This window comes from Notolabrus celidotus, chromosome 10 (genome assembly GCF_009762535.1).
Source record: "Notolabrus celidotus isolate fNotCel1 chromosome 10, fNotCel1.pri, whole genome shotgun sequence".
NCBI lineage: Eukaryota > Metazoa > Chordata > Actinopteri > Labriformes > Labridae > Notolabrus > Notolabrus celidotus.
The window spans coordinates 14823201-14851145 of record NC_048281.1 but is presented as its reverse complement, the minus strand read 5'-3'; the positions used below and the strand labels follow the sequence as shown (position 1 = coordinate 14851145).

Below are 27945 nucleotides of genomic sequence, written 5' to 3'. Positions count from 1 at the left end.
TGGCTGTCAGGCGGTCAGCTCCCACGAGAGACGTTTCATTCAATAACACAGCAAAGGGCCCTTGAAGGCAGTGCTCCAATCTGTTCTCTCAGTACTGTCAGACTGTTGTGTGAACATAGACAGAAAGTAACACACATTAACATGTAGTGTTGGGGTTTATTCTCCTGTTTCATATTGCTACTTTCTACTAGGGTTCAGTTCATTCAGCAGGGCACAGCACACAGTTTGTTTATTCAGTTCACAAGCTACTATGAGGCACACTGCAAAACATGGTACAGGGCGGCAGACTGTGAAAATAACATGTTCCTATTTTCAGTCCAGCAGATAAGAAAGCAGGGGATGGATTATACATTTGCATAATGGCAAACTGAAGAGTGGAAATAGGAAGCTGAAATAATCAAACTTTTTCAATTCAATTTCAATTTATAGTCACTTTTGTTTATGGAAAGTTGAAACAGAAAGGAGGGTATCTGTTCAATAAATAAAAAGTTTGAGGTCTTTTATTTTCTCGTGATAAACAGCTCAGTGAGAAGCTGAAGAGGAAAACGACCAGGAATAAAAATGGAATTAAGCAAACTGGAACTTTAAAATACTGCATCCTTATATAAATAGAGATAAAAAAATACCCACTCAAGCAAAAACAAACAAACAAACAAAGAGCTGATAGCTCAACCTATGCCTAAAAGACCGTGATGAGGAAGTGCTTCATTTTCATTGTTTTAAATATTTGTTTCCAAATAAAACACGATGAGACGACATGGAAACCAAACGTCATTTTGATTTGGTTCCTAATACTTTAAAAGTTTGTTTCTCTACAGTCTTTGCTCTAAAGCTGCCTCATTCAACTCAATGTGTCGTTCTGGAGCATGACCTGCTTTGTGACGTTCATGATTATAAAAATATATACCTTGACTTCATATCATCTATAGACAGGAAGACAAGTAGGAAGAATAATCTACAGTCTCATGATGACTGGACTTCAGCTGATGTGTGTGACGGTACAGGTGTGGCCGATGTTGACTGTGGTGGTGGTGTTACTTGATGGAGGCCATGATCTTGATGTACTGGAGTGCGCTGTGTGCTGCGTCGTTGTGGGCGTTGCTACAGGAGATGCCTGTGCCATGACAGACGGTGACCGGGGAGGTGGACAGCTCAGCCAGGCACTGGTACTGTCCGTTTACCGTTAGCTCATCTGCAAAATGAAAAACAGAGACACACACTTTACAAGGACTCCCTTCACGATGAGAAGACATCTGCTCTGCATCGGGCTCCTGCTCAACCTCTTGTGAATCTAATTTGCATAACCACTTGTTCCCTATACATTATCCATTAATGTGATATTTCAGTGTTTTTGAAGTGGGTTGTATGAGTTTTAGTTGTACTAGCCACAATGGATGCTGCTCAGCTCGGCCCCTGTAATGAGAAATTCCAGGGATCAACAGCACGCAAGCTAGGCTACAGATTTCTGCAGACAGGGTCACTTCTGCCAAGTAATTTGGCTAATTTTGAAATACTCTGACCCGAGCACTCATCTCGTTTTAGGTGTATGCTCTACTGGGATTTTTCAGCACTTTACTTTGTCGCCAGAAAGTACAGAGTGAACCGAACTGAACTCTGAAGTTTGTTTCTGGCTTTTTTCAATGTTCAGGAGTTAAATTAGAAAACCAGAGAAGCCAAATGCAACTTCGCCTTAAAAGTAAGTGTTTGGCTCTCACTGTTTTTTTATCACGTTGTGACACAACCCATGATCTGCACAACATAATATCAAAACCCACTGTAGTAGCTGCTCAAGGGGAAGACTGAGCTGATGTTCCTAACTCTAAAAACGTCACTGTGTCCGCTGGATAATCTTAGGCATATCCTACTTCCCATAATGCAAAACGGAGATACAAAAATGTCAAAAGTTGACGATATATCAGTGATGTACATTGTAGATCGGATTAGCTGATTAATACGCTGCAGGTGGAAGAGCATGTCTGTGTTGTGTGCGCAAATAGTGCAAAAACGAACAGGCTTTCTGGCGACAAAGTAAAGTGCTGAAAAAAATCCCAGTAGAGCGTACACCTAATCCGAGATGAGAGCTTGGGTCAGAGTCCTTCAAATTGAGCTAAATTAGGTGGCAGAAGTGACCCAGTCTGCAGAAATCAGTAGCCTAGCTTGTGTGCTGTTGATCCCTGGAATTTCTCATTACAGGGGCCGAGCTGAGCAGCATCCATTGTGGCTAGTACAATTACTAGTGATTTAAAACTCACACAGCCACACTTAAAAAAAAAAAGAAATATCCATTTAAGTATACCTGATTGTATTACATCCTCGCATCTGTTTTGTTTCTTCAGTAATAAAATGAAACTTTCTACATTTGTCTTCCCAACACAACAGAATAGATCTATAATCAAAGGGAGTCACATCAGTGAGGCATCAGACATTCTCATTTTAAACTAGCACAGGTGTAGGAGGCGAAATAGTGCTGAACAGGATGCACCCTGTATCTTAGTGACTAATGGTGTGTGTTTTTTCTCACCAATGTCGAAGTATGTCACCACGAAGCCCTGCTCCTCAGACAGCTCCAGCATCAACTGAATGTAATCTGTGTTGGGAATGCTCAGCGGGTTTCTTCTTAGCATCGTTATCTTCTCTGCTTGTGAATTTCTTAAGTTCTCAAATCTCACACTGGGTTGAGGAGTCTGAAAATGTATTAAAAGAAAAAGGAAATGTAACAAAAACTTCAGATCTTTAGGGACTTTTTTTACTCAGAGATGTTGCAGCTGCCTCTGAGAAATATCACACATACCCATGTGATTTCTGAACAGCCCGACAGACTTTGAAGCTTCGCCACCAGTTTCTCTGCAGCCGCTTTCTTTGCTGCCTTTTTTGAATTTCCAACAGCTGCCAAAAACAGAAGACAGAGATTAAGAGCAGGATTAAAAAAATTGAAATAGACCTACTTTTTAAAGATTTTTCAGAAACACACCCGGACCTTTCTCTGACAGGGACTCCATTCGACAGGTAACAGTGAATTCTCTCTTGTGTGGAGGACCAGCCTCCTTTAAAACTGTGTATTCAGGGAGACGCCATCCTCTCTGCAGCGCTAACTCCTGAATAAAATGAAAGCAAAAATAAGAAAAATAAAGAGGACGACAGAACTGTTTTTTGTTTCAGCTTATAACTACAGCTGCGCATACACACTTAAAGTTTATCTCTTCAATTCAAGTTTGAGGCAGAAAATCTTACACACAATTACAAAGAACACTGAAGCACACAAGGGCTGCACGGTGGTGCAGTGGGTAGCGCTGTTGCCTCACCGGTTCCCGGTTCGAATCCCCGGCCGGGCGGGTGCCTTTCTGTGTGGAGTTTGCATGTTCTCCCCGTGCATGTGTGGGTTCTCTCCGGGTACTCCGGCTTCCTCCCACAATCCAAAAACATGCTCAGGTTGATTGATCACTCTAAATTGCCCGTAGGTGTGAGTGTGTGCATGAATGGTTGTCTGTCTCTCTGTGTTGGCCCTGTAATAGGTTGGCGACCTCTCCAGGGGTGTACCCTGCCTTCCGCCCGTACCCTGCCTTCCCTCCCGTACCCTGCCTTCCGCCCGAAGCCAGCTGGGATAGGCTCCAGCCCCCCGTGACCCCTAACGGGATAAGCAGTCAAGATAATGGATGGATGGATGGACTGAAGCACACACAGTGAGTTACACACCTGCAGAACCCCGACAGAGTTGGGATGGTTGTTTGTTTCTGCTGCGACACCGTTACTCTCAGACTTCACAGGAATATTCCTGTTGAGAATTAAAGGAGTTACACTGAAGCGGTTACCAGGCTGTCAGTGATGTATTTGTTGCAACACTATTTTGGTAATACCAGACCAGGTTTTAGCAAACTCAACTAAAGACTGCAGCTAACAACCACCGGCATATTATTTTTTCCATCATCCATACACTGTGTTAAAAGATAGATGACATGACAGTTCCCTAAAAGTGAAGCCAAAACATTTGGATGTCCTCCAGCCTCTAAAGTAGTTTTAATTAGGTTGAGTAATATTTCACTAGATTAGAAGAGTGGAGGAGAAATGCCCATTTATAATTTATCAAAGTACGACCGGATACAAAGAATTAGTTTCACCTTCCAAAAAGTCCTTAAGCAAAATAATTTGTCTACTATCACAGCTTCCAGAGTCTCACATTGAAATAATACTAACTAGCATTGCTTAGAATGCTAAGCTTTGGAACTCTCTGCCTCTGGACATCAAAACAGCAAGCTGTCTGGGTGTTTTTAAAAGTAAACTTAAGACTTTCCTTTTTAATGTAGCTTTTAATTTGGAGTAATTTATTTTTAGCCCTGGACTGCATTATTATTATTTTTATTTTTATAATTTTATTATCATTTTAATTATTTGAATCATTGCTTTAACATATATTTATCTTATTTAATTATTTATTTATCTATTGATTTCTTGTATTCAGCTGATCTTGTTAACGCTTTAACCTTATTTTTTACTTTTCTTTCCACTATTACTTATTTTATCAAATTTACTGTGTTGATTTTATTTTTAATCATGCCTTTTATAATTTTAACATTGCTGTTGTTTTCTGTCTCTCTGTTATTCTGTGAAGCACTTTGTGCTGCATGTTTTTATGTATGAAAGGTGCTTTATAAATAAAGTTGAGTTAAGTGGCATTAATTAAATAATCATTTCACTTGGTTCAAATGGTTCTCATTTAATTTTCTATTAATTCTTCCTCTTCACTTACACTGTTCCAGCGTCTATCTTCAGAACCTTCAGAGCAGCCTCTGCAGCCTGGTGCTTTGCAGCCTTTTTACTGGGGCCTTGACCTGAAACAAAGTACACATTATGTGGGTGTTACAGATGATTTAATACATTACAAAAATATATCTCATGGTTACTTTTTTAATCAAAACCTGACATCTCTGAGCCATAATGTCTTAAAAATAGTTGAACACAGCTGTATCAAAGTTTCCATTTAAAACCCAAAAGGTGTATGTTCTGAGAAGTACGTTAATCCTAGATGCTGAGGGAAAATAAAGATAGAAAACACAGAGAATAATCTGGCTGTCAGAAGTCTGAAGATGTGAAATGTACTGGCTGTTTTACTTTTATCTCCTCAAATCATCTTCCCTATACCTGAACTGTTCTATCACTGGAGTGAGACACCTTGGCTTAAAACACCCGGTACATGGAGGATGTATTTAAGAGTATCCTGCAGCAACTGACCCTAATTCTAACTAACTACAATTCAATATTGGCAAATCATACACTGCAGGTGTTTGATTTTTAACTCAAATACACTCATTGACAAGCAGCCACTAGTACAAGAGGGTGGGACAGTAGCTTACCTGTGCAGCTAACCTCTTCAATTTTCACACTGAAGACGAAGCTCGGCTGGTGAGCCTCTCCTTCAGCCTTCTCCATCACATACACAGGGAGGTTCCCGTTTTTGGTGCCATATTCATGCAGGATTTGGATGGGTGTCTTTGCAGGGTTGGGGTGCTGCACTTCAGTTGAATCCATGCTGTGTGTATTGAATAAACTGTTAACCAGGTCAATATCAACTCGGGCATAACATTACTGCAGTTAGAATGTTCTGTGCTGAAAATCCCAAAAGTATACAGAGCAAAAAAAAAAGAACAAATGGTAGATCCTATGGTTGTGAAAATAATACCTCTTTTAAACTATTGATCTTTTTGGATAGTTTTATAAACCTGATCTAAGACACTGTATGTCAGCCGGTGTTACAATATACTTAGTGACCCTGTTAACTAAGGACTTTAAGCTGGATGCATCTGTGGTTGTCTTAAGGCGTTTTTCAACCGCAGGAACTTTACCCCGGAACGAGGGATTTTACCCCTGAACTAAGTGAGTTTCAACTGGAGGAACCAGGGTCTAAATTTAGAAAAGCCCCTGCTTTGGGGGGGGTAGTACTTTTCAAAGGTCCTGGGACTTTCGGCTGAACGTAACGGTGTTTGTTGAGTTAACACAGTTGTTGAAACACAGAGGGAGTTCCTGGGAATGCATCCTAGTTTAGTTTTTTATTAAGACTTCAAAATATTATTAAATTTTTTTTTTAATTCCTATACGTCACTGGCCTGATTTGCACAATCCACCCGGGACTTCAGCCCGCGGTCAAAACACAGAGAACAATGGGGGCACAGGAACCTTTTAATTCCGGGGAAAGTAGTTCTGGGGGCTAAAAGACCCCGTAACTCTTGGTCGAAATGCACCTAAAGTTACAAAAGCTGTTGTGTACAAATGATTTGCATGTGATGTGATGCGATTATCAGGGGTATTCACAGGGATGGCCACCCCAAAGTCCTAAGCTATGATTGGCTGTGTTGAAAGAAGCTAGTAGATGCTGTCTCTGCAGTTAAATGTAGAATATTTACTTGTTTTAGAAATAAACTTAAAATTGTATGTGTTGTCACTGTTGTATGCCTTTTGAAGTCAAAGAGTTATACTAAGACAGAGGGGATAAATCATATCAATGTGTGTCTGTGTGTGTGTGTGCGTGTGCGTGTGTAAGCATTTCTAAAGACAGCTACCTGTTCTCTATCAGTTTTCGACAGCGGCTGAAAGTCGCAAGTTAACAGGGTAACTCATTAAAACGAAACACCTGTTCGGCTATGCTAATAAGGAATAAGCTAGCTCCCTTGTCTTAACACAACATCTTCACAGTATGTTACTTTTAAATACAGTAAACATGTGACTGTCAAACCTCACACAGTCTTAAATAAGAATTAAAACAACTAACCTCGTGTCAGCGGAGCTCTGTGCTGCTGCTGGTGATTGAAATTCCTCTGTAGACATGTTTACAATGTTGTTGTCGTTCACAGGCTGATTTGAGGCTCTTACTGCGGGTCAATGAAGAATCTCAGACACCATTTAAAGAAGATGTATCTCTGTATCTGGTTATGTTACCATGAGGAGTATGAATGGCCTAAAAATGCCCAAAATACTTTATAGTTGCCTAGCCGGGGAAATCACCGAATTTGATGCCACATCAACATCCGGGTCACCAGCGGGTCAAAGTACTTCAAATGTGTTGGTAGTGAAATGTTTACTGCCACCTAGTGGTGATTTTACCAGAGTCAACTAAACAATACATAACAGCTTTGTGGTTTAAATAAATCCTATAATTACAGTATTTCTCAATTGCTAAAACACTAAACCCTATTGTCTGAACCCATGTATTGAATCAGCCACTCTTTTGGAAAAACCATAAACACTTTTCACCTGTTAGACACAACTTAAAACACATTCTCACTCACTAAACCACATGTTGCACTGTGATGCACTTGTGTTGCATAATGGTAAGCACAGGTAGCAAAAGTGAAACACATTTGAAGCACAGGTGTCACAGCTTAAACACAACCACTCTAAACTGATCACACTTGTTAGTGCTGGGCAATACCACACTTTTATGATTTGGTACAATCTCGATTACTTTTTTGGCAATTTATTCGATACCCGATACCGATACTTTCAGTGATTTATTTTTTTTATTTATAAAATACAATGCTTGAAAGACAAGTCCCATGACAAATAATGTTAAATTAAAAACGTTACAGTTTTTCTTGATTGTTTACACACATTTTCTGAAAGCTTGCCTCATACTCTCAGAACTCTACACACAAATCAAAAAACACTCACACAATGGGCAAAACCCATCAGCTCCCCTGCAAAATGAAACTTTACATTCAAAACAATGTTATTTCTTCTCTAAATGTTATTTTGTTTTCAAATGACACACGCAAACCACCATATGATCAGACATTTATAAGAACCAGTTGAACACTGATGTGCTCAATGTAAAACACTTCTTCTCCATTCATCATAATGACTTAGGCCTGTTTTTGTTCAGCGTTACACTTACTACAGACAGTACATACATAAGTGTCTAGTAAAATATTCTAGAATATTGTTTTTATACTCAAAACACATATACACGGTAGCAAATATATATTATATTTTCTCCCCCCAAAAAACAGTGTACACAGTGTACATCCCAGCCAACACAAAGTTGCACATACAGTGGTCTACGTACAAAACAACAGAAGAATTTACTGTATACAGTAACAGTGAAAAAAACTATGCTGCATCCTCTCTTCTGTTTCGGTCTGGCCACAGCCCCTCATCCACATAACAAGCAATGTTTTCCCTGGCCAAGCAGCAGGGGAAATAAAGCTCTGATTGCTAATTGTAAAACTGTGTGACAGGTGTATAGTAGGACAATTAACTTTAGAACTTTGAATGACAGTCTGTTCCTTGTGAAAACAAGATATTTTCTTCATGAAAATTGTGCCAAATGCAGAGAATTGTGTGTAGTGTTTTGAAAAAAGTGTGTTTTAGAACTGCAATTTGAGTGTAAAGCAGGAATTGTGCTTGTAGTTTAACAGAATTGGTTCAGTGGGTTGGTGCATGGGTTACATGTTGTGGTCATTGTGTCTTAAGTACCAATATTTGTGTGTAAACAATTGAGAAAAACTGTAATATGCAAATACTTTGCTGGCCTTTTTAAAACAATGAAATCAATTTAGAAAAACACATAAATAATAAATAATCAACAACCTCTATTTAAATTCTCTGAGTGGAAAGCTTAAAACAGCCTCTTTACCATGACTACTGTTAAAATGACACTGTGATCATGATGTCTCTGAATTTGTCAGTACAAAACTTTGGAGTAAGTTACCCTGAAAGAATCAGAAGTGACACATGCGCTTTTATTTCGCATTTATTAATAAGTATCAATATTTTATTAGAGTAATCGATACTCAAATGAGTAGCATGAAAATATCGATATATCGATACCACAGAATCAATACGCCCACCACTAACACTTGTGGCTAATGATGTGAGGAAACCAATATAAGCCAGTTCAGAGAGCGCTGGTTGTTGAAGGTTGTACAATGGACAGAAATAATCTGAGAGGCAGAGGAAGAGTGCGTGTAAGAGGTGGTCGAGGAGGAAGAGGAGGGGAGCGAAATTGAGAAAGACAAAGGACAGTAACTTCTGATGAAATACCATGTTCTTCTCATTTATTTGTTTTTACTTTATGTTTACTGTATACAGGTTCTAAATTCAAAGAGGATTTTTTTTATTGGTAAATTAATTAAGCCTACTGTGAACAATAAACATTATTTCTACAGCTTCATTTCCTGATCATTGTGTTTTCAGTGTTTTGATGTAGTGTGTAATGACTGCTCAGTATTGTTTTAATTTTGATTGACTTGGGGTATGATCTGACAACATTGTTTGGTTTTGCAGGAAGGGTCAGAGGTTTGGTGAATGTAGTTTGAAAATTGGGTTTTGTGCTTGTAGTGTTGAGAAAAGCGTGGTGGATGTCAAGAAATGCGTTTTAGCAATTGAGAAATACTGTAAAAAGTCATCTGCAAAGTATCTACTATCTAACTAATTACACAAGTTGTACGACTAATACTTAAATTATTTGTCCATAAATTGTTGTTAAGGCAACAATTTAGCAGATTTTTTATTTAACTCATATATCCAATACTGTGACGAATGCCTGTGTTCTGTTTTTTTTCTATTGTTTTATTGCTGGAGATCAAAAACAACTATGATGCTAATTTGTAGTCAATTCATAATGTGGGAGAGCAGCATTGAAGAATTTATGAATGTATCAAAGGGTTAAGAGTAATAAAGTTCCAAACAGACCAAAGTTACAGAATAAAGGTTCAAAAATTTATTATTTAATTGTCTGAGAAAAGGAAACACAATACTTTACACAATCACAATAATACATTCAGATACAGCATCGGTAAGAGTTTGAGGAGTATTTGGTTTACTGCATCAGTCCCACATCCAATATTTCAAGTACATGTAAACTTATACTGTGTATCTTGTAAATTTTAAAAATTCAAATGGATCTTTTTACAATGTAAAATGCATGATTTTGTTCCGGCTCTGAAGCACACAAGCCTTGTTAGTACATTTTCAGTATTGTCATCTTATAGAAACTTCTTTTTTTTTTTTTTTGTACATTTTGAGTATTGTCATCTTAAAGAAACATCATTTTTTTCCCCTGTTGTGGGACTAATAAAGGAATATCTTATCTTGAAATATAATGTGACAATTATTTAAACAGAGTCTTCATCACATCACAGGTCTTTATCAGCATATTCCACTTGCTCAGTTATTGCTTTAAAAGTATTATCAAAAATTGTACCCAGCAGATTTCAAACTGTAAACAAGGATTGCCATACAAAACATTAATGATGAGGCATTCAAACTGGCATCAGTCAGGGTCAGAGGCTTGGAGGAGGAGCTGGGGGTAAGGGGAAGACCACTTTCTTCCTGAGTGTGAAGGCAGGTTGAGGCATCTGCTTTTTCTCACCAGTTTCGTCAGTCTTCTTGCTCACATCTGCATTCACCTTTGTCAGGATAGACACAAGGTCAAATCTCCTGCAAGAAAAAAACTACTATGAGATATCATTTAATATTTTTATGACTATAAAACGTTCACAGCATAACTTGAAATAATGGGGTTAGACAAAGTATTCAGAACATGAAATGAAGCAAAAGTCATTAAAAGTCCTGCATTTAAAACTCCATTTAAGCACAGTATGAAAGTATAAGCAACAGAATGTAAAGGTAAATAAAATCATTGTGCTGAAAGGTTTCTGTTAGTGTTTACTATTTATTATTGGGTCATTACACTTCTGTTACTTTAGTTTGGAAGTTTGCCTAAGTTCCTACAAAGGACCACAAAACTGTGTTTGCATATAAAAGAGTACATTTACATGGTTACTTTCCAACACTTGACGTTTATATCATCCAATGAGATTTTGTTTCACTAACCTGGGCACCATCTGGACAAGGTTTTGGCACAAAGACTGAATGAACCAGGTGCCACTAATCCTCCCTCTGTATGACACGTGATGGGGAACGGTGGCCATTGCCAGGAGAAAATCTGCATCAGTTGGGATGGAGTCTCTACGAGCATCACTTGAAATACATCCACTCATAGGACCATCAGCCTCAATGTACACAGGGCTCTGATGGTCGGTGCCCTGACAGGCCTGGATGAAAAACAGCTTTGGTTTATCAACCAAGGACAGACACTTTAACCCATTGAAAGGTTCCTTCAGATCCTTCAGATAGACGGGGAGTCCGTCCACCCCAAGCACACTCTCCTCCTCCCCGTGGCTGAGGATGCAGCACACCAGACAGTGCTTGTCACTGTGGTCTCTTTGGCCGAGCTTCTGAACCAAGGACAGAATCTCCTCCCTTTTACAGTCCTTCTGTAGCTCTATCTCAAAGCCAAGCCACTTAAACACTTTGATGAGGGACTCTGGGAAGCACACAGACAAATGTGATATCATGCACCAGTTCAGACAGAGCAAGAAAACATGCGTTTATTTTATTTGACACTTCAAAAACATATGAAACATAAGTTTACCCTCATCCACCTTGGTCCCTTCTCGATTCTTGAGAAATTTTGTGGATTTAGAGAAGTCGTAGTTGTTTATTATCAAACAGAGGCCTCTCTTTTCTGCAGTCATGGGATAAGATTCCAAAACCTATGGAGATACAGTTTATCATTTAGTACTGTCACCTTTGTTTCACACTTGTAATACGATAATGTGTTTTTTGGCTACACCCTACATGTTACAATCGCCTAATAACTTCAGATCAACCTAAATGACTTTGTATGTTATTTTGGAAAAAAACAGCAAAGCCTCATCCTAGGTTGATGAGTGCAGAATAAAATCAATATAAATAAGACTGAAATAATAAATTCTGATATATTTCTAACTAGCTGCTCTGGCTTATCGTTCTCAGAGACAAAGGGTGTATGTAGTGCAAATAATAAGTCACACACCTCAGCATCTGTAGTTTGAGGCGTCTGCTTGTCGTAGTTCATGTTTGTCTGAGGCTGAACTAGTGTCAATTCATTAGTTCCCACTGTGGGATGAAAAACAACAACAATGATTTTAGGCAAGTTCTACCGAATGATGAACATGTTTAAGCGAAAGATAATACAGAGAGAGTGAGACCTTCCAGGGAGGGGCTGCTGTTTGATGTAGTGCTCAGACCGCTCATTGCCAGAGACAGGGACTGACCTTCATCTCTGGCATCAGGCACATCAAAACGACCTGAATGTGATACAAAAGACTAAAGATGTATTCACAGCACTGCATTTTACCTATTTAAAATGTTTTCACTTAGAGAATAGAAACCCATTTCAACGTTAAAACTCACATACTGAGGTGTTAGAGGAACTCATGGCAGACTGTGTGCGGCAAGGAGGAAATGATGATTAAACACAGAATTTAATTAATTAATTTATTTGTCATATGTATTTTTATTCATAGGCTCTCACCTGTCCCAAGGGTTCTGATGCTTCAGAAAAAGAAAATGGGTTTAAGGGTTAAGATGTTCAACAAAATTATTGAAAGAACACATTTAATTTAAACACAATGAGTGTGTTTAATAAAGAGTCGATGCAGTGTTGTTATAGCAGTGCTAACACACAAGAGACTGAAAAACTATGAGAGGGAAAATTTGGCCTCAGCTTTTAGAAATAATTTACAGGTCACATAAATACTTCCTGGTTATTGGGCACAGACTTAGCCTCATGGTTAAGTTGCACGCCCATTTAGCAGGCGGCCTGGTCTCAAATCCAGCCCACTGCCTCTTTCCCGCATGTCATTCCCCCACTCTCTCCCAGTTTCCTACACTATCCACTGTCCTCTCCTCTATACAAAAAATTAAAGGTGTAAAGGCCCCAAAATATTTAAAAATGAATAACACTTCCTGGTTATTAAACACAGCACATTGAGGTTGATTTATTTGCCTACTCGAGTGAGGGACAGACATTATTCCACAAAATAAAGGTAGAGAGTTTGTGTAAAATATCTTTAAACATTTCTTCATTATGCCCCCACAGCATAGACTGCTTACCTGGTATTCCATCTAAGAACCCCCCCTCAGGATGGAAAGACCCAGGAATAGAAATGAAAACACAGGGAAAAAAAGATTGCAGTGAAAAACTAACTGAAGGAAAATGTCACATCATAGTTATAATTTTTCATCATAATGGAGATGAAATAAAATAAATATTAGACTTTGATCAGGGTCGACCGGTTTCTTGAGCTACAGGGCCGCTGTGAGGTACTGTTGGAAAAATACACAAAGATAGTTTTTAACCTAAATATCTCAATTCTTTGATTTCATCATTAATAGAGTAGAATAGAGCAGAGCAGAGCAGAGTAGGGTAGAGTAGAGTAGAGTAGAGTAGAGTAGAGTAGAGTAGAGTAGAGTAGAGTAGAGTAGGGTAGGGTAGGGTAGGGTAGAGTAGAGTAGAGTAGGGTAGGGTAGGGTAGGGTAGGGTAGAGTAGAGTAGAGTAGAGTAGAGTAGGGTAGGGTAGGGTAGGGTAGAGTAGAGTAGAGTAGAGTAGAGTAGAGTAGAGTAGGGTAGGGTAGGGTAGAGTAGAGTAGAGTAGGGTAGGGTAGGGTAGGGTAGAGTAATGTAGAGTAGGTTAGAGTAGGGTAGGGTAGAGTAGAGTAGAGTAGGTTAGAGTAGAGTAGGGTAGGGTAGGGTAGAGTAGGGTAGGGTAGGGTAGGGTAGGGTAGGGTAGAGTAGAGTAGGGTAGGGTAGGGTAGGGTAGGGTAGGGTAGAGTAGGGTAGGGTAGAGTAGAGTAGAGTAGAGTAGAGTAGAGTAGGGTAGGGTAGGGTAAAGTAGAGTAGAGTAGAGTAGGGTAGGGTAGGGTAAGGTAGGGTAGGGTACAGTAGGGTAGGTTAGAGTAGAGTAGAGTAGAGTAGAGTAGAGTAGGGTAGGGTAGGGTAGGGTAGAGTAGAGTAGAGTAGAGTAGAGTAGAGTAGGGTAGAGTAGAGTAGAGTAGAGTAGAGTAGAGTAGAGTAGAGTAGTGTAGTGTAGTGTAGTGTAGAGTAGAGTAGGGTAGGGTAGGGTAGGGTAGAGTAGAGTAGAGTAGAGTAGGGTAGGGTAGAGTAGAGTAGAGTAGAGTAGAGTAGAGTAGGGTAGGGTAGGGTAGGGTAGGGTAGGGTAGGGTAGAGTAGAGTAGGGTAGGGTAGGGTAGGGTAGGGTAGGGTAGAGTAGGGTAGGGTAGGGTAGGGTAGAGTAGAGTAGAGTAGAGTAGAGTAGAGTAGTGTAGAGTAGAGTAGAGTAGAGTAGAGTAGAGTAGGGTAGGGTAGGGTAGGGTAGAGTAGAGTAGAGTAGAGTAGGGTAGAGTAGAGTAGAGTAGAGTAGAGTAGAGTAGAGAAGGGTAGGGTAGGGTAGAGTAGGGTAGGGTAGGGTAGAGTAGAGTAGAGTAGGGTAGGGTAGGGTAGGGTAGGGTAGGGTAGAGTAGAGTAGAGTAGTGTAGAGTAGGGTAGGGTAGAGTAGATTAGAGTAGTGTAGAGTAGAGTAGAGTAGAGTAGAGTAGAGTAGAGTAGAGTAGAGTAGAGTAGAGTAGAAGAGGGTAGAGTAGGGTAGAGTAGGGTAGGGTAGGGTAGAGTAGAGTAGAGTAGTGTAGAGTAGGGTAGGGTAGGGTAGAGTAGAGTAGTGTAGAGTAGAGTAGAGTAGAGTAGTGTAGAGTAGGGTAGGGTAGAGTAGATTAGAGTAGAGTAGTGTAGAGTAGGGTAGGGTAGGGTAGGGTAGAGTAGAGTAGTGTAGAGTAGAGTAGAGTAGAGTAGAGTAGTGTAGAGTAGGGTAGGGTAGAGTAGATTAGAGTAGTGTAGAGTAGTGTAGAGTAGAGTAGAGTAGAGTAGAGTAGAGTAGAGTAGAGTAGAAGAGGGTAGAGTAGAGTAGAGTAGTGTAGAGTAGGGTAGGGTATGGTAGAGTAGAGTAGAGTAGTGTAGAGTAGAGTAGAGTAGAGTAGAGTAGAGTACGGTAGAACTTCACTTTGCAGACAGTAGTTCCTACAATACATCACTCACAACACAACCGGGCAGAGTGTGACATAAAGGGGCGGAGTTTGAGCCTCCTAGCCAACAGCTATGTGTTCCCATCCGGGAGTCAAGTCAGTCATGTCCTTATTTGGGCAAAAACTCCTAATCTTAATATCTTCTGATCCCCTTCTGAAGACTGAGCTGATATAACAAAGTCTGAACACGTCGTTGTGCCCGCTGGATAATCTTAGGCATATCCTGCTTCACATGATGCAAAACTGAGATACAAAAATGTCAAAAATTGACGATATATATCAGTGATGTACATTATAGATCGGATTAGCTGATTAATGCGCTGCAGGCGTAAGAGCACGTCTGTGTTGTGTCCGCAAATAGTGCAAAAACGAACAGGCTTTTATGTGGCAAAGTAAAGTGCTGAAAAAAATCCAAGTAGAGCGCCCACTGCAAATAATTCAGCACTTGCCAAGATTTTAATTCTTAGATTGAGACATGTTAGATTAATCACCTTGTTTTTAGAGTTATTTACTTGTTTTTAATCTTTGTATGTATGGTTGTATCTTAAATTGTGTTAATGATTGTTAAAATAAGCTACATTGGTTGTCTCACCTAAAGTCTCATCAAAATAAAACTTGTTTCAAGATTGAGTAACAACATCAAGTTGCTTGATTTAAGAATAACACATAAGGCATCTATTCAAGACACAGTTCAGCTTGTATCTTATTGATTGTTCATAGTTCTGCTGTGCAAAATTGTAATATACTTGTTTTGGTTTGGCTCTTTCGATTGTTTTAAATATGTATATATGTTGTTAATCCTGACATTTATTAAATGTTGCCAGTAATCCAGCTTGCTGTTGTGGTTTCTGTAGAAACATTTCAGAGGTATATTCTAAGAATAAGACCTGGTTTAAAGATTTTAGTTTTAAGATGGATTAGGGTTTATTCTAAGATGAGCCAGCTTATATCAAAAAACGCATAATCACAGTTTTTTAATAGTGAGCCATTTTTTACTTAAATTGTTGTTTTTCTTGTCCCCAGGCCTTAATTAGCTCAAATTAACTATACAAAAAAAATAAATGAGATTTTCTTTGCTTATATTCAGTAAATTTCACTTATAACTGTTCTGTAGGAAGTTTGTTTTCAAGTAGTTTGAGCTAAAAATCTGCATATTCTACTTATTTCAACCCTTTTTAATACTTTTCAGAGCCTGCTTATTTCTAGATTAACAATCACATTTTAAGATTTCTTTTCAAGTAAAATTAACTTGCTGCATGGATAGATAATTTCACTAGTTTTAAGAAATTTTCACCTTGAATCAAGTGTTTTTTCCCTATATTTAAGCTACCTTTTTTTGCAGTGTACACCTAAACCAAGATGAGAGCTCGGGTCAGAGTCTTTCAAAATTAGCTAAATTACGTGGCAGAAGTGACCCCTCATTTTAAACTAGCACAGGTGTAGGAGGTGAAATAGTGCTGAACAGTAAGCACCCTGTATCTTAGTAACTAAGGGTGTGTGTTTTTCTCACCAATGTTGAAGTTCTCAAATCTCACACTGGGTTGAGAAGTCTGAAAATGTATTAAAAGAAAAAGGAAATGTAACAAAAACTTCACATCTTTAGGGACTTTTTTTAGTCAGAGATGTTGCAGCTGCCTCTGAGAAATATCACACATACCCATGTGATTTCTGAACAGCCCGACAGACTTTGAAGCTTCGCCACCAGTTTCTCTGCAGCCGCTTTCTTTGCTGCATTTTTTGAATTTCCAACAGCTGCCAAAAATAGAAGACAGAGATTAAGAGCAGGATTAAAAAAATTGAAATAGACCTACTTTTTAAAGATTTTTCAGAGACACCACCGGACCTTTCTCTGACAGGGACTCCATTCGACAGGTAACAGTGAATTCTCTCTTGTGTGGAGGACCAGCCTCATTTAAAACTGTGTATTCAGGGAGACGCCATCCTCTCTGCACCGCTAACTCCTGAATAAAATAAAAGCAAAAATAAAGAGGATGACAGAACAGTTTTTTATTTCAGCTTATAACTACAGCTGTGCATACACACTTAAAGTTTATCTCTTCAATTCAAGTTTGAGGCAGAGAATCTTACACACAATTACAAAGAACACTGAAGCACACACAGTGAGTTACACACCTGCAGAACCCCGACAGAGTTGGTATGGTTGTTTGTTTCTGCTGCGACACCGTTACTCTCAGACTTCACAGGAATATTCCTGTTGAGAATTAAAGGAGTTACACTGAAGCGGTTACCAGGCTGTCAGTGAAGCACTTTGATGTATGTGTTGCAACACTGTTTTGGTAATACCAGACCAGGTTTTGGCAAACTCAACTAAAGACTGGAGCTAACAATCACCGGCATATTATTTTCTCCATCATCCATACACTGTGTTAAAAGATAGATGACATGACAGTTCCCTAAAAGTGAAGCCAAAACATTTGGATGTCCTCCAGTCTACTGACTGACTGGCTGCAGAGTAGTTTTAATTAGGTTGAATAATATTGCACCAGAGTAGAAGAGTGGAGGAGAAATGCCCATTTATAATTTATCAAAGTACGACCGGATACACAGAATTAGTTTCACCTTCAAAAAAGTCCTTAAGCAAAATAATTTCTGTCTACTATCACAGCTTCCAGAGTCTCACATTGAAATAATGCTAACTAGCATTTGGGCACTTTAATTTAAATAATAAATTCACTTACAAAAATGGTTCTGATTTACACCATGTTCCAAATTATTATGCAAGTTGCATTTTTGTGAATATTTTAAAAACTATGTCAACAGTCGTTTTCAAATTTGTCAAGGAGTCAGATAGTGAATATATTTCTTCAACTCTGTGGTTAAAATGATGCTTTTCAAAATACGTTGGCTGTATTTTTTAAATAAATGCAGAATCTGTAGAAATGAGTGTGCGAAATTATTATGCAAGTTGGTGATAAGAGCATATAACTTGTGAAAATTTAAAACTAGGCACCATTTTAAACGTTCTATTGATTGAAAATAATAATATTTACTACAACTGTATTCAAACTTCAACAAAAACAACAGTTTTCTTTACATTCGTTTACAAAATAAAACTGTTAGTCTTTAAAACATTTCAAATCTAAAGTGTTTCTCAAATGTCCAATATAACCTCCTTTTCTTTCAGTGAGGGTCAGAGGTCACTGGTAAACTGATTTAGTTTCTGATGACTTATCTGCTGACACAGTGAGCTGTACCTTGTATGGCTTTCCAAAGATGCTCTTTTGAGCTGTATTTCTTGCCATTACTGTAAATTATCTTCTTTATTATTGACCACAAGTTCTCTGTCGGGTTGAGATCAGTTGAGCAGGCAGGCCAGTTCATGAGTTTTATTTTGTATACAAATCTAAAGGAAACTGTTGTTTTTGTTGAAGTTTGAATACAGTTGTAGTAAATATTATTATTTTAAATCAATAGAACGTTTAAAATGTTGCCTAGTTTTTGATTTTCACAAGGTATATGCTCTTATCACCAACTTGCATAATAATTTGGCACACTAATTTCTGCAGATTCTGCACTTATTTAAAAATACAACTGAAAAGCATCATTTTAACCACACAGTTGAATAAATACATTCACTATCTAACTTCTTGAAAATTTTTAAAACGACTGTTGACATAGTTTTTATGATATTCACAAATATGCAACTTGCATAATAATCTGGAACACGGTGTAATTTTCTATTAATTCTTCCTCTCCACTTACACTGTTCCAGTGTCTATCTTCAGAACCTTCAGAGCAGCCTCTGCAGCCTGGTGCTGTGCAGCCTTTTTACTGAGTCCTTGACCTGAAACAAAGTACACATTATGTGGGTGTTACAGATGATTTAATACATTACAAAAATATATGTCATGGTTACTTTTTTAATAAAAACCTGACATCTCTGAGCCATAATGTCTTGAAAATAGTTGAACACAGCTGTATCAAAGTTTCCATTTAAAACCCAAAAGGTGTATGTTCTGAGAAGTACGTTAATCCTAGATGCTGAGGGAAAATAAAGATAGAAAACACAGAGAATAATCTGTCTGTCAGAAGTCTGAAGATGTGAAACGTACTGGCTGTTTTACTTTTATCTCCTCAAATCATCTTCCCTATACCTGAACTGTTCTATCACTGGAGTGAGACACCTTGGCTTAAAACACCCGGTACATGGAGTATGTATTTAAGAGTATCCTGCAGCAACTGACCCTAATTCTAACTAACGACAATTCAATATTGGCAAATCATACACTGCAGGTGTTTGATTTTTAACTCAAATACACTCAGTGACAAGCAGCCACTAGTACAAGAGGGTGGGACAGTAGCTTACCTGTGCAGCTAACCTCTTCAATTTTCACACTGAAGACGAAGCTCGGCTGGTGAGACTCTCCTTCAGCCTTCTTCATCACATACACAGGGAGGTTCCCGTTTTTGAGGCCATATTCATACAGGATTTGGATGGGTGTCTTTGCAGGGTTGGGGTGCTGCACTTCAGTTGAATCCATGCTGTGTGTATTGAATAAAATGTTAACCAGGTCAGGTTGTTGAAACACAGAGGGAGTTCCTGGGAATGCATCCTAGTTTAGTTTTTTTATTAAGACTTCAAAATATTATTTAATATCATTTTTTTTTCTCCATACGTCACTGGCCTGATTTGCACAATCCACCCAGGACTTCAGCCCACGGTCAAAACACAGAGAACAATGGGGGCACAGGAACCTTTTAAATCCCGGGAAAGTAGTTCTGGGGGCTAAAAGACCCCGTAACTCTTGGTCGAAATGCAACTAAAGTTACAAAAGCTGTTGTATACAGAGTATTTGCATGTGATGTGATGTGATGTGATGTGATGTGATGCGATTATCAGGGGTATTCACAGGGATGGCCACCCCAAAGTCCTAAGCTATGATCGGCTGTGTTGAAAGAAGCTAGTAGATGCTGTCTCTGCAGTTAAATGTAGAATATTTACTTGTTTTAGAAATAAGCTTAAAATTGTATGTGTTGTCACTGCTGTATGCCTTTTGGAAGTCAGAAAATTATACCAAGACAGAGGGGATACATTATATCAATTTGTGTGTATGTGTGTGTGTGTGTGTGTGTGTGTGTGTGTGTGTGTGATTATTTTTGCCTTACAATGAAAAATAATAAGCATTTCTAAAGACAGCTACCTGTTCTCTATCAGTTTTCGACAGCGGCTGAAAGTCGCAAGTTAACAGGGTAACTCATTTCAACGAAACACCTGTTCGGCTATGCTAATGAGGAATAAGCTAGCTCCCTTGTCTTAACACAACATCTTCACAGTAAGGCACTTTTGGCTGAATAGCTAACTTATTAATGTATTCCTAAAGAGTCAGTTTTCTTGAAGTCACATTGAGTTTCATTTTCAGTTTGTTATGAACTCCAGTGACCTGATAGACTCAAATCTAAAGTAATCACTCCACATTGAGTTATCAGAGGAAGTTAAATACAGTAAACATGTGACTGTCAAACCTCACACAGTCTTAAATAAGAATTAAATCAACTAACCTCGTGTCAGCGGAGCTCTGTGCTGCTGCTGGTGATTGAAATTCCTCTGTAGACGTGTTTACAATGTTGTTGTCTTTCACAGGCTGATTTGAGGCTCTTACTGCGGGTCACTGAAGAATCTCAGACACCATTTAAAGAAGATGTCTCTCTGTATCTGGTTATGTTACCATGAGGAGTATGAATGGCCTGCAGACCAGCAGGTCAAAGTACTTCAAATGTGTTGGCAGTGAAATGTTTACTGCCACCTAGTGGTGATTTTACCAGAGTCAACTAAATAATACATAATAGTTTTGTGATTTAAATAAATCCTATAATTACAGTATTTCTCAATTGCTAAAACACTAAACCCTATTGTCCGAACCACAGACAACATACACACATACAAATCGAAAAAAAACTGTTGTTTTTGTTGAAGTTTGAATACAGTTGTAGTAAATATTATTATTTTAAATCAATAGAACGTTTAAAATGTTGCCTAGTTTTTGATTTTCACAAGTTATATGCTCTTATCACCAATTCGCATAATAATTTGGCACGCTCATTTCTGCAGATTCTACACTTATTTAAAAATACAACTGAAAAGCATAATTTTAACCACACAGTTGAAGAAATATATTCACTATCTAACTTCTTGAAAAATTTTAAAACGACTGTTGACATAGTTTTTATGATATTCACAAAAATGCAACTTGCATAATAATCTGGAACACGGTGTAATTTTCTATTAATTCTTCCTCTCCACTTACACTGTTCCTGCGTCTATCTTCAGAACCTTCAGAGCAGCCTCTGCAGCCTGGTGCTTTGCAGCCTTTTTACTGAGTCCTTGACCTGAAACAAAGTACACATTATGTGGGTGTTACAGATGATTTAATACATTACAAAAATATATCTCATGGTTACTTTTTTAATCAAAACCTGACATCTCTGAGCCATAATGTCTTGAAAATAGTTGAACACAGCTGTATCAAAGTTTCCATTTAAAACCCAAAAGGTGTATGTTCTGAGAAGTACGTTAATCCTAGATGCTGAGGGAAAATAAAGATAGAAAACACAGAGAATAATCTGGCTGTCAGAAGTCTGAAGATGTGAAACGTACTGGCTGTTTTACTTTTACCTCCTCAAATCATCTTCCCTATACCTGAACTGTTCTATCACTGGAGTGAGACACCTTGGCTTAAAACACCCGGTACATGGAGGATGTATTTAAGAGTATCCTGCAGCAACTGACCCTAATTCTAACTAACTACAATTCAATATTGGCAAATCATACACTGCAGGTGTTTGATTTTCAACTCAAATACACTCAGTGACAAGCAGCTACCAGTACAAGAGGCTGGGACAGTAGCTTACCTGTGCAGCTAACCTCTTCAATTTTCACACTGAAGACGAAGCTCGGCTGGTGAGCCTCTCCTTCAACCTTCTTCATCACATACACAGGGAGGTTCCCGTTTTTGGTGCCATATTCATACAGGATTTGGATGGGTGTCTTTGCAGGGTTGGGGTGCTGCACTTCAGTTGAATCCATGCTGTGTGTATTGAATAAACTGTTAACCAGGTCAATATCAACTCGGGCATAACATAACTGCAGTTAGAATGTTCTGTGCTGAAAATCACAAAAGTATACAGAGCAGAAAAAAAAGATCAAATGGTAGATCCTATGGTTGTGAAAATAATACCTCTTTTAAACTATTGAGCTTTTTGGATAGTTTTATAAACCTGATCTAAGACACTGTATGTCAGCCGGTGTTACAATATACTTAGTGACCCTGTTAACTAAGGACTTTAAGCTGGATGCATATGTGGTTTTCTTAAGGTGTTTTTCAACCGCAGGAACTTTACCCTGGAACGAGGGATTTTACCCCTGAACTACATGCGTTTCAACTGGAGGAACCAGGGTCTAAATTTAGAAAAGCCCCTGCTTAGGGGGGGGGGTAGTACTTTTCAAAGGTCCTGGGACTTTCGGCTGAAGGAAACGGTGTTTGTTGAGTTAACACAGTTGTTGAAACACAGAGGGAGTTCCTGGGAATGCATCCTAGTTTAGTTTTTTATTAAGACTTCAAAATATTATTAAATTTTTTTTTAAATTCCTATACGTCACTGGCCTGATTTGCACAATCCACCCGGGACTTCAGCCCGCGGTCAAAACGCAGAGAACAATGGGGGCACAGGAACCTTTTAATTCCGGGGAAAGTAGTTCTGGGGGCTAAAAGACCCTGTAACTCTTGGTCGAAATGCACCTAAAGTTACAAAAGCTGTTGTATACAAATGATTTGCATGTGATGTGATGCGATTATCAGGGGTATTCACAGGGATGGCCACCCCAAAGTCCTAAGCTATGATTGGCTGTGTTGAAAGAAGCTAGTAGATGCTGTCTCTGCAGTTAAATGTAGAATATTTACTTGTTTTAGAAATAAGCTTAAAATTGTATGTGTTGTCACTGTTGTATGCCTTTTGGAAGTCAGAAAATTATACCAAGACAGAGGGGATACATTATATCAATTTGTGTGTATTTGTGTGTGTGTGTGTGTGTGTGTGTGTGTGTGTGTGTGTGTGTGTGTGTGTGTGTGTGTGTGTGTGTGTGTGTGTCATCATTTTTGCCTTACAATGAAAAATAATAAGCATTTCTAAAGACAGCTACCTGTTATCTATCAGTTTTCGACAGCGGCTGAAAGTCGCAAGTTAACAGGGTAACTCATTACAACGAAACACCTGTTCGGCTATGCTAATGAGGAATAAGCTAGCTCCCTTGTCTTAACACAACATCTTCACAGTAAGGCACTTTTGGCTGAATAGCTAACTTATTAATGTATTCCTAAAGAGTCAGTTTTCTTGAAGTCACATTGAGTTTCATTTTCAGTTTGTTATGAACTCCAGTGACCTGATAGACTCAAATCTAAAGTAATCACTCCACATTGAGTTATCAGAGGAAGTTAAATACAGTAAACATGTTACTGTCAAACCTCACACAGTCTTAAATAAGAATTAAATCAACTAACCTCGTGTCAGCAGAGCTCTGTGCTGCTGCTGGTGATTGAAATTCCTCTGTAGACGTGTTTACAGTGTTGTTGTCGTTCACAGGCTGATTTGAGGCTCTTACTGCGGGTCACTGAAGAATCTCAGACACCATTTAAAGAAGATGTATCTCTGTATCTGGTTATGTTACCATGAGGAGTATGAATGGCCTGCAGACCAGCAGGTCAAAGTACTTCAAATGTGTTGGAAGTGAAATGTTTACTGCCACCTAGTGGTGATTTTACCAGAGTCAACTAAATAATACATAATAGTTTTGTGATTTAAATAAATCCTATAATTACAGTATTTCTCAATTGCTAAAACACTAAACCCTATTGTCTAAACCACATTTCTTATTGTCTGAACCAGGGCTCTAAATTAACTTTTTTGATCACCAGCCAATGTAGCTGGTACGTTTCTGAAGTTACCAGCCAATCAGAATTTCCAGTAGCCAAATTTTTTTCCATGCAAAACGTCAGATTATTAGAGCAACTGAATTCATTTGATAATTTTACTAAGTAAAGCTTTAAATTAATCCTATGTTGAAGTTGGGAATGTATATCCAATTAAAATGATTATAATAAAATTTAACTTCAGTACATACAAAAATTATCCTAACATTTCATCACTCATTAACCCTTACATACTATTCAGGGTCTTATTTGACCCATTTTTTGTACATAAAAAGAAAAAAACTTTTCTTTTTATAAACATTTTTTAAAAAAAACTTTTCTGTTTAGCTAGAAATTTGACGATTTATCTTAATGTTAATATACAAAAATGGAAATATTTTACAACCTTCTATATGGTTTAGTGCAGATAATGCACAAAATTATGTAATTTATATACATTATGTATGGACTAATTATGAGGGGGATACTGTGAAATGCTTGAATATGAACAGTATGTAAACATTGTCAGAGCTCTCTGAACTGTCTTCGGACTCTGACTCAGAGCCTCCATCTGAATCAGTTCCATTTTCCCATCAGAAAAAAACACGTCTGGATGAAATCACTGCAGCAGTCAACAACAAAGTGGGTTTGAAATCTGAACTCCAGCTGAAGTTTAAACATTTGATTGAAAAATCCTTCGATTAGAAACAAACTTATTGATCCGTGATGTGAAACTTTTAGAGGCCTTAATAAAAATAATTATTTACATGCAGGGGGAAAATGTCAGACCTAAAGATCGCTATAAAAACAACAACATGTGGCAGCTCTCAAAACAAGCTGCGCTGGAGACCCCGGCCTGAAACTGTAAGGGGGGAGCGGCAGCACGTACTAGGTCTGTGTCGGGGCGCAGGCGGCACAGACGAACCTGCGCCTGTGTCTGATGCAGATGGTGGAAAATATTCAATATCGTAGACCGCACACTGGTTAACCGACCAACTGTTTTCAATCAACTTCAACTTTGGTCGCTTTGTTACAAGTAGCATTGGCAAGAAATGGCTTTTGCGCAATTACGCACGGGGCAAACCGGAGTGTTACTTTAATTATTAATAACTCCAGACGTGCCCACATGTTTTGATCTCATGTGAATGAATGTTCTTCGTTCTTAAATGGTCAGCTGTCACACACACACACACACACAGACAGACACAGACACAGACACACACACACACACACACACACACACACACACACACACACACACACACAGACAGACACACACACACACACACCACACACACAGACACACACAGACAGACACACACACACACACACCATCCATTCAATAAAATAATCAGGAGTAAAACGATCGTCTTCATGGTAAATCCTGTCATCAATCATCTTTCTAAAAAAACAAACCCTACCTATTTCAAACGCTAAAAGTTTAATTCAGTTTACATCTTGTTTGTAGCTACTTGTATTTGTTTTTGTACTGGCGTCTATCGTTTTTCCAACACACTGTAGATGAAACCGCGCCCACCTCCAAAGTACGGAAGCCTCGACGGTTGCGTTCCCATAGAAATGGATGGTAAAGTGCTTCATTTATCACCGGCCAAGCTGGCTCGTGAGCTATTTTTAATACCCGCCAAAATGACTTTTCACCCGCAGTTGACGGGTTGGCGGGTGTTAATTTAGAGCCCTGGTCTGAACCCATGTATTGAATCAGCCACTCTTTTGGAAAAACCATTAGCACTTTTCACCTGTTAGACACAACTTGCAAACACATTCTCACTCACTGAAACACATGTTGCACTGTGATGCCGTTGTGTTGCATAATGGTAAGCACAGGTAGCAAAAGTGAAATACATTTGAAGCACAGGTGTCACAGCTTAAAGCTGGGGTTGGTAGTCAGATTTAGATACACTTTTTGTCATACTGGTTAAAATGATCTTTATGTCGTGATGGCAATCAATACATGATGTGTTTTTAAAAAAGAGCCAAAAAAACCTGCTATCTACAGCCGGAGTAAACCTGGGAAAACACCAGCCAATCACCGTTTTTGGGAGCCAAAATTTTAAACCAATCAAATCCCGTCCTGCCGTTCTGCCCGCCTCCTGTGCGTACATTTCCCCGGCGTGTACTCCTCGTCCCCTGCCTCTGCTTCCCCTGACTCTATTTACTGCCCCTCTCGCTCGACCTCAGGCCTGTCCCCTCTGACCTGATGAGGTGCTTTACCCAGGACTGTAGTCCGGATCAGAGTCTAAAAAGCTCTCACCACGGGGACTCTGACAAGCAAAAGAATTAATGACATTTAGTAAGTCCTACAGAAAATGTATATGTATTGTAGCGTCCGTCCGGACGCTGTAGGGATGACGAGCCGGTTCGCGAACACGTTGAGTTTTACTAACCGGTCACTGTCGGCTGTGACCACGCCAACCAACAAAGCAACAATCAATGTTTTGATGAATGAAGAACTTCTCCTCTTGTCTCTCCTCTCTCCCGCTCACACACTCTACACCTCTCCTGATGCCTTCACTGACTGTCAACACTGTAGGAATTAAGAACATCTACACTGAACAGGTTTAACAAACAGTAGGGCTGTTACAGTATTATATGTGTTATAACTTTTCTCCTGGTGTCACCAGTACAACTGGATAATGCTAGAATGACAGTTGTGAGTACTAACAATAGCCAAATTTGTTTGTGTTTTTAACTTTCATTATGATAATGTTTTGGTGAGGACCGGTTTTGAATCAGTCACCGTCATATGGTCGCAAGCCAGCGGCGGAGGGGTTAGATGGAGTCATGAGGAAATGCTACATTCAAATTCATGCTAGTTTTCTGAGACTACCAACCCCAGCTTTAAACACAACCACTCACACTTGTTAGTGCTGGACGATACAATGCTTTTATGATTCGATACGATATCGATTACTTTTTTGGCAATTTATTCCATACCCGATACCGATACTTTCAGTGACTTATTTTTTTTCTTAATAAAATGCAACGCTTGAAAGACAAGTCCCATGACAAATACTGTTAATTTACAGTTTTTCTCAATTGTTTACACACAAATATTGGTACTTGAGACACAATGACCACAACATGTAACCCATGCACCAACCCCCTTAACCAATTCTGTTAAACTACAAGCACAATTCCTGCTTTACACTCAAATTGCAGTTCTAAAACACACTTTTTTCAAAACACTACACACAATTCTTTGCATTTGACACAATTTTCATGAAGAAAATCTCTATAGTCTATTCATATGGTGGTTTGTGTGTGTCATTTGAAAACAAAATACCATTTAGAGAAGAAATAACGTTGTTTTGAATATAAAGTTTCATTTTGCAGGAGAATTGAGGGTTTTTGCTCGTTGTGTGTGTTCTTTGATTTGTGTGTAGAGTTCTGAGAGTATGAGGCATGCTTTCAGAAAATATATGTAAACAATGGAGAAAAACTGTAAAAACTTGAATATGCAAATCCTTTGCCGGCCTTTTTTTAAACAATGAAATAAATTTAGAAAAACACATAAATAATAAATAATCAACAACCTCTATTTAAATTCTCTGAGTGGAAAGCTTAAAACAGCCTCTTTACCATGACTACTGTTAAAATGACACTGTGATCATGATGTCTCTGAATTTGTCAGTACAAAACTTTGGAGTAAGTTACCCTGAAAGAATCAGAAGTTACACATGCGCTTTTATTTCGCATTTATTAATTAGTATCAATATTTTATTAGAGTAATCGATACTCAAATGAGTAGCATGAAAATATCGATATACCGATACCACAGAATCAATACGCCCACCACTAACACTTGTGGCTAATGATGTGAGGAAACCAATATAAGCCAGTTCAGAGAGCGCTGGTTGTTGAAGGTTGTACAATGGACAGAAATAATCTGAGAGGCAGAGGAAGAGTGCGTGTAAGAGGTGGTCGAGGAGGAAGAGGAGGGGAGCGAAATTGAGAAAGACAAAGGACAGTGACTTCTGATGAAATACCATGTTCTTCTCATTTATATTTGTTTTGACTTTATGTTTACTGTATACAGGTGCTAAATTAATTAAGCCGTGAACTGTGAACAATAAACATTATTTCTACAGCTTCATTTCCTGATCATTGT

General features: G+C 38.6%; 2 protein-coding genes across 10 annotated transcripts; both read right to left on the bottom strand.

Annotated features, from left to right (window-relative positions):
• Positions 1 to 136: 136 nt before the first annotated feature.
• On the bottom strand, positions 137 to 7046 carry LOC117819835 (interferon-inducible double-stranded RNA-dependent protein kinase activator A homolog). 2 transcript variants are annotated; one of them, XM_034693324.1, is made up of 8 exons: positions 6761 to 7046; positions 5349 to 5542; positions 4745 to 4826; positions 3694 to 3772; positions 2978 to 3095; positions 2792 to 2886; positions 2522 to 2684; positions 137 to 1192 (listed from the first exon to the last, which is right to left on the bottom strand). In XM_034693324.1, the coding sequence occupies exons 1-8, from the start codon at positions 6814 to 6816 to the stop codon at positions 1035 to 1037; spliced, it is 945 nt and encodes a 314-aa protein (XP_034549215.1). In that variant the 5' UTR covers positions 6817 to 7046; the 3' UTR covers positions 137 to 1034. The 2 variants fall into 2 exon arrangements, with proteins under 2 accessions (XP_034549215.1, XP_034549216.1); XM_034693325.1 differs by having other exon boundaries at positions 5349 to 5524; positions 6761 to 7045.
• A 2640-nt stretch (positions 7047 to 9686) lies between these two features.
• On the bottom strand, positions 9687 to 23626 carry LOC117819833 (caspase-3-like). Of its 8 annotated transcripts, none has more exons than XM_034693315.1 (17): positions 23409 to 23626; positions 21763 to 21956; positions 21159 to 21240; positions 19220 to 19395; positions 18616 to 18697; positions 17026 to 17104; positions 16736 to 16853; positions 16550 to 16644; positions 16403 to 16442; positions 12931 to 12942; positions 12350 to 12369; positions 12229 to 12259; positions 12024 to 12122; positions 11849 to 11931; positions 11426 to 11546; positions 10825 to 11317; positions 9687 to 10428 (listed from the first exon to the last, which is right to left on the bottom strand). In XM_034693315.1, exons 2-17 carry the CDS (start codon positions 21935 to 21937, stop codon positions 10272 to 10274), a joined length of 1863 nt encoding a protein of 620 aa, XP_034549206.1. In that variant the 5' UTR covers positions 21938 to 21956; positions 23409 to 23626; the 3' UTR covers positions 9687 to 10271. The 8 variants fall into 8 exon arrangements, with proteins under 8 accessions (XP_034549206.1, XP_034549205.1, XP_034549208.1 ...); XM_034693314.1 differs by having other exon boundaries at positions 21763 to 21938; XM_034693317.1 differs by lacking the exon at positions 12931 to 12942 and having other exon boundaries at positions 21763 to 21938.
• Between the last annotated feature and the right edge of the window lie 4319 nt (positions 23627 to 27945).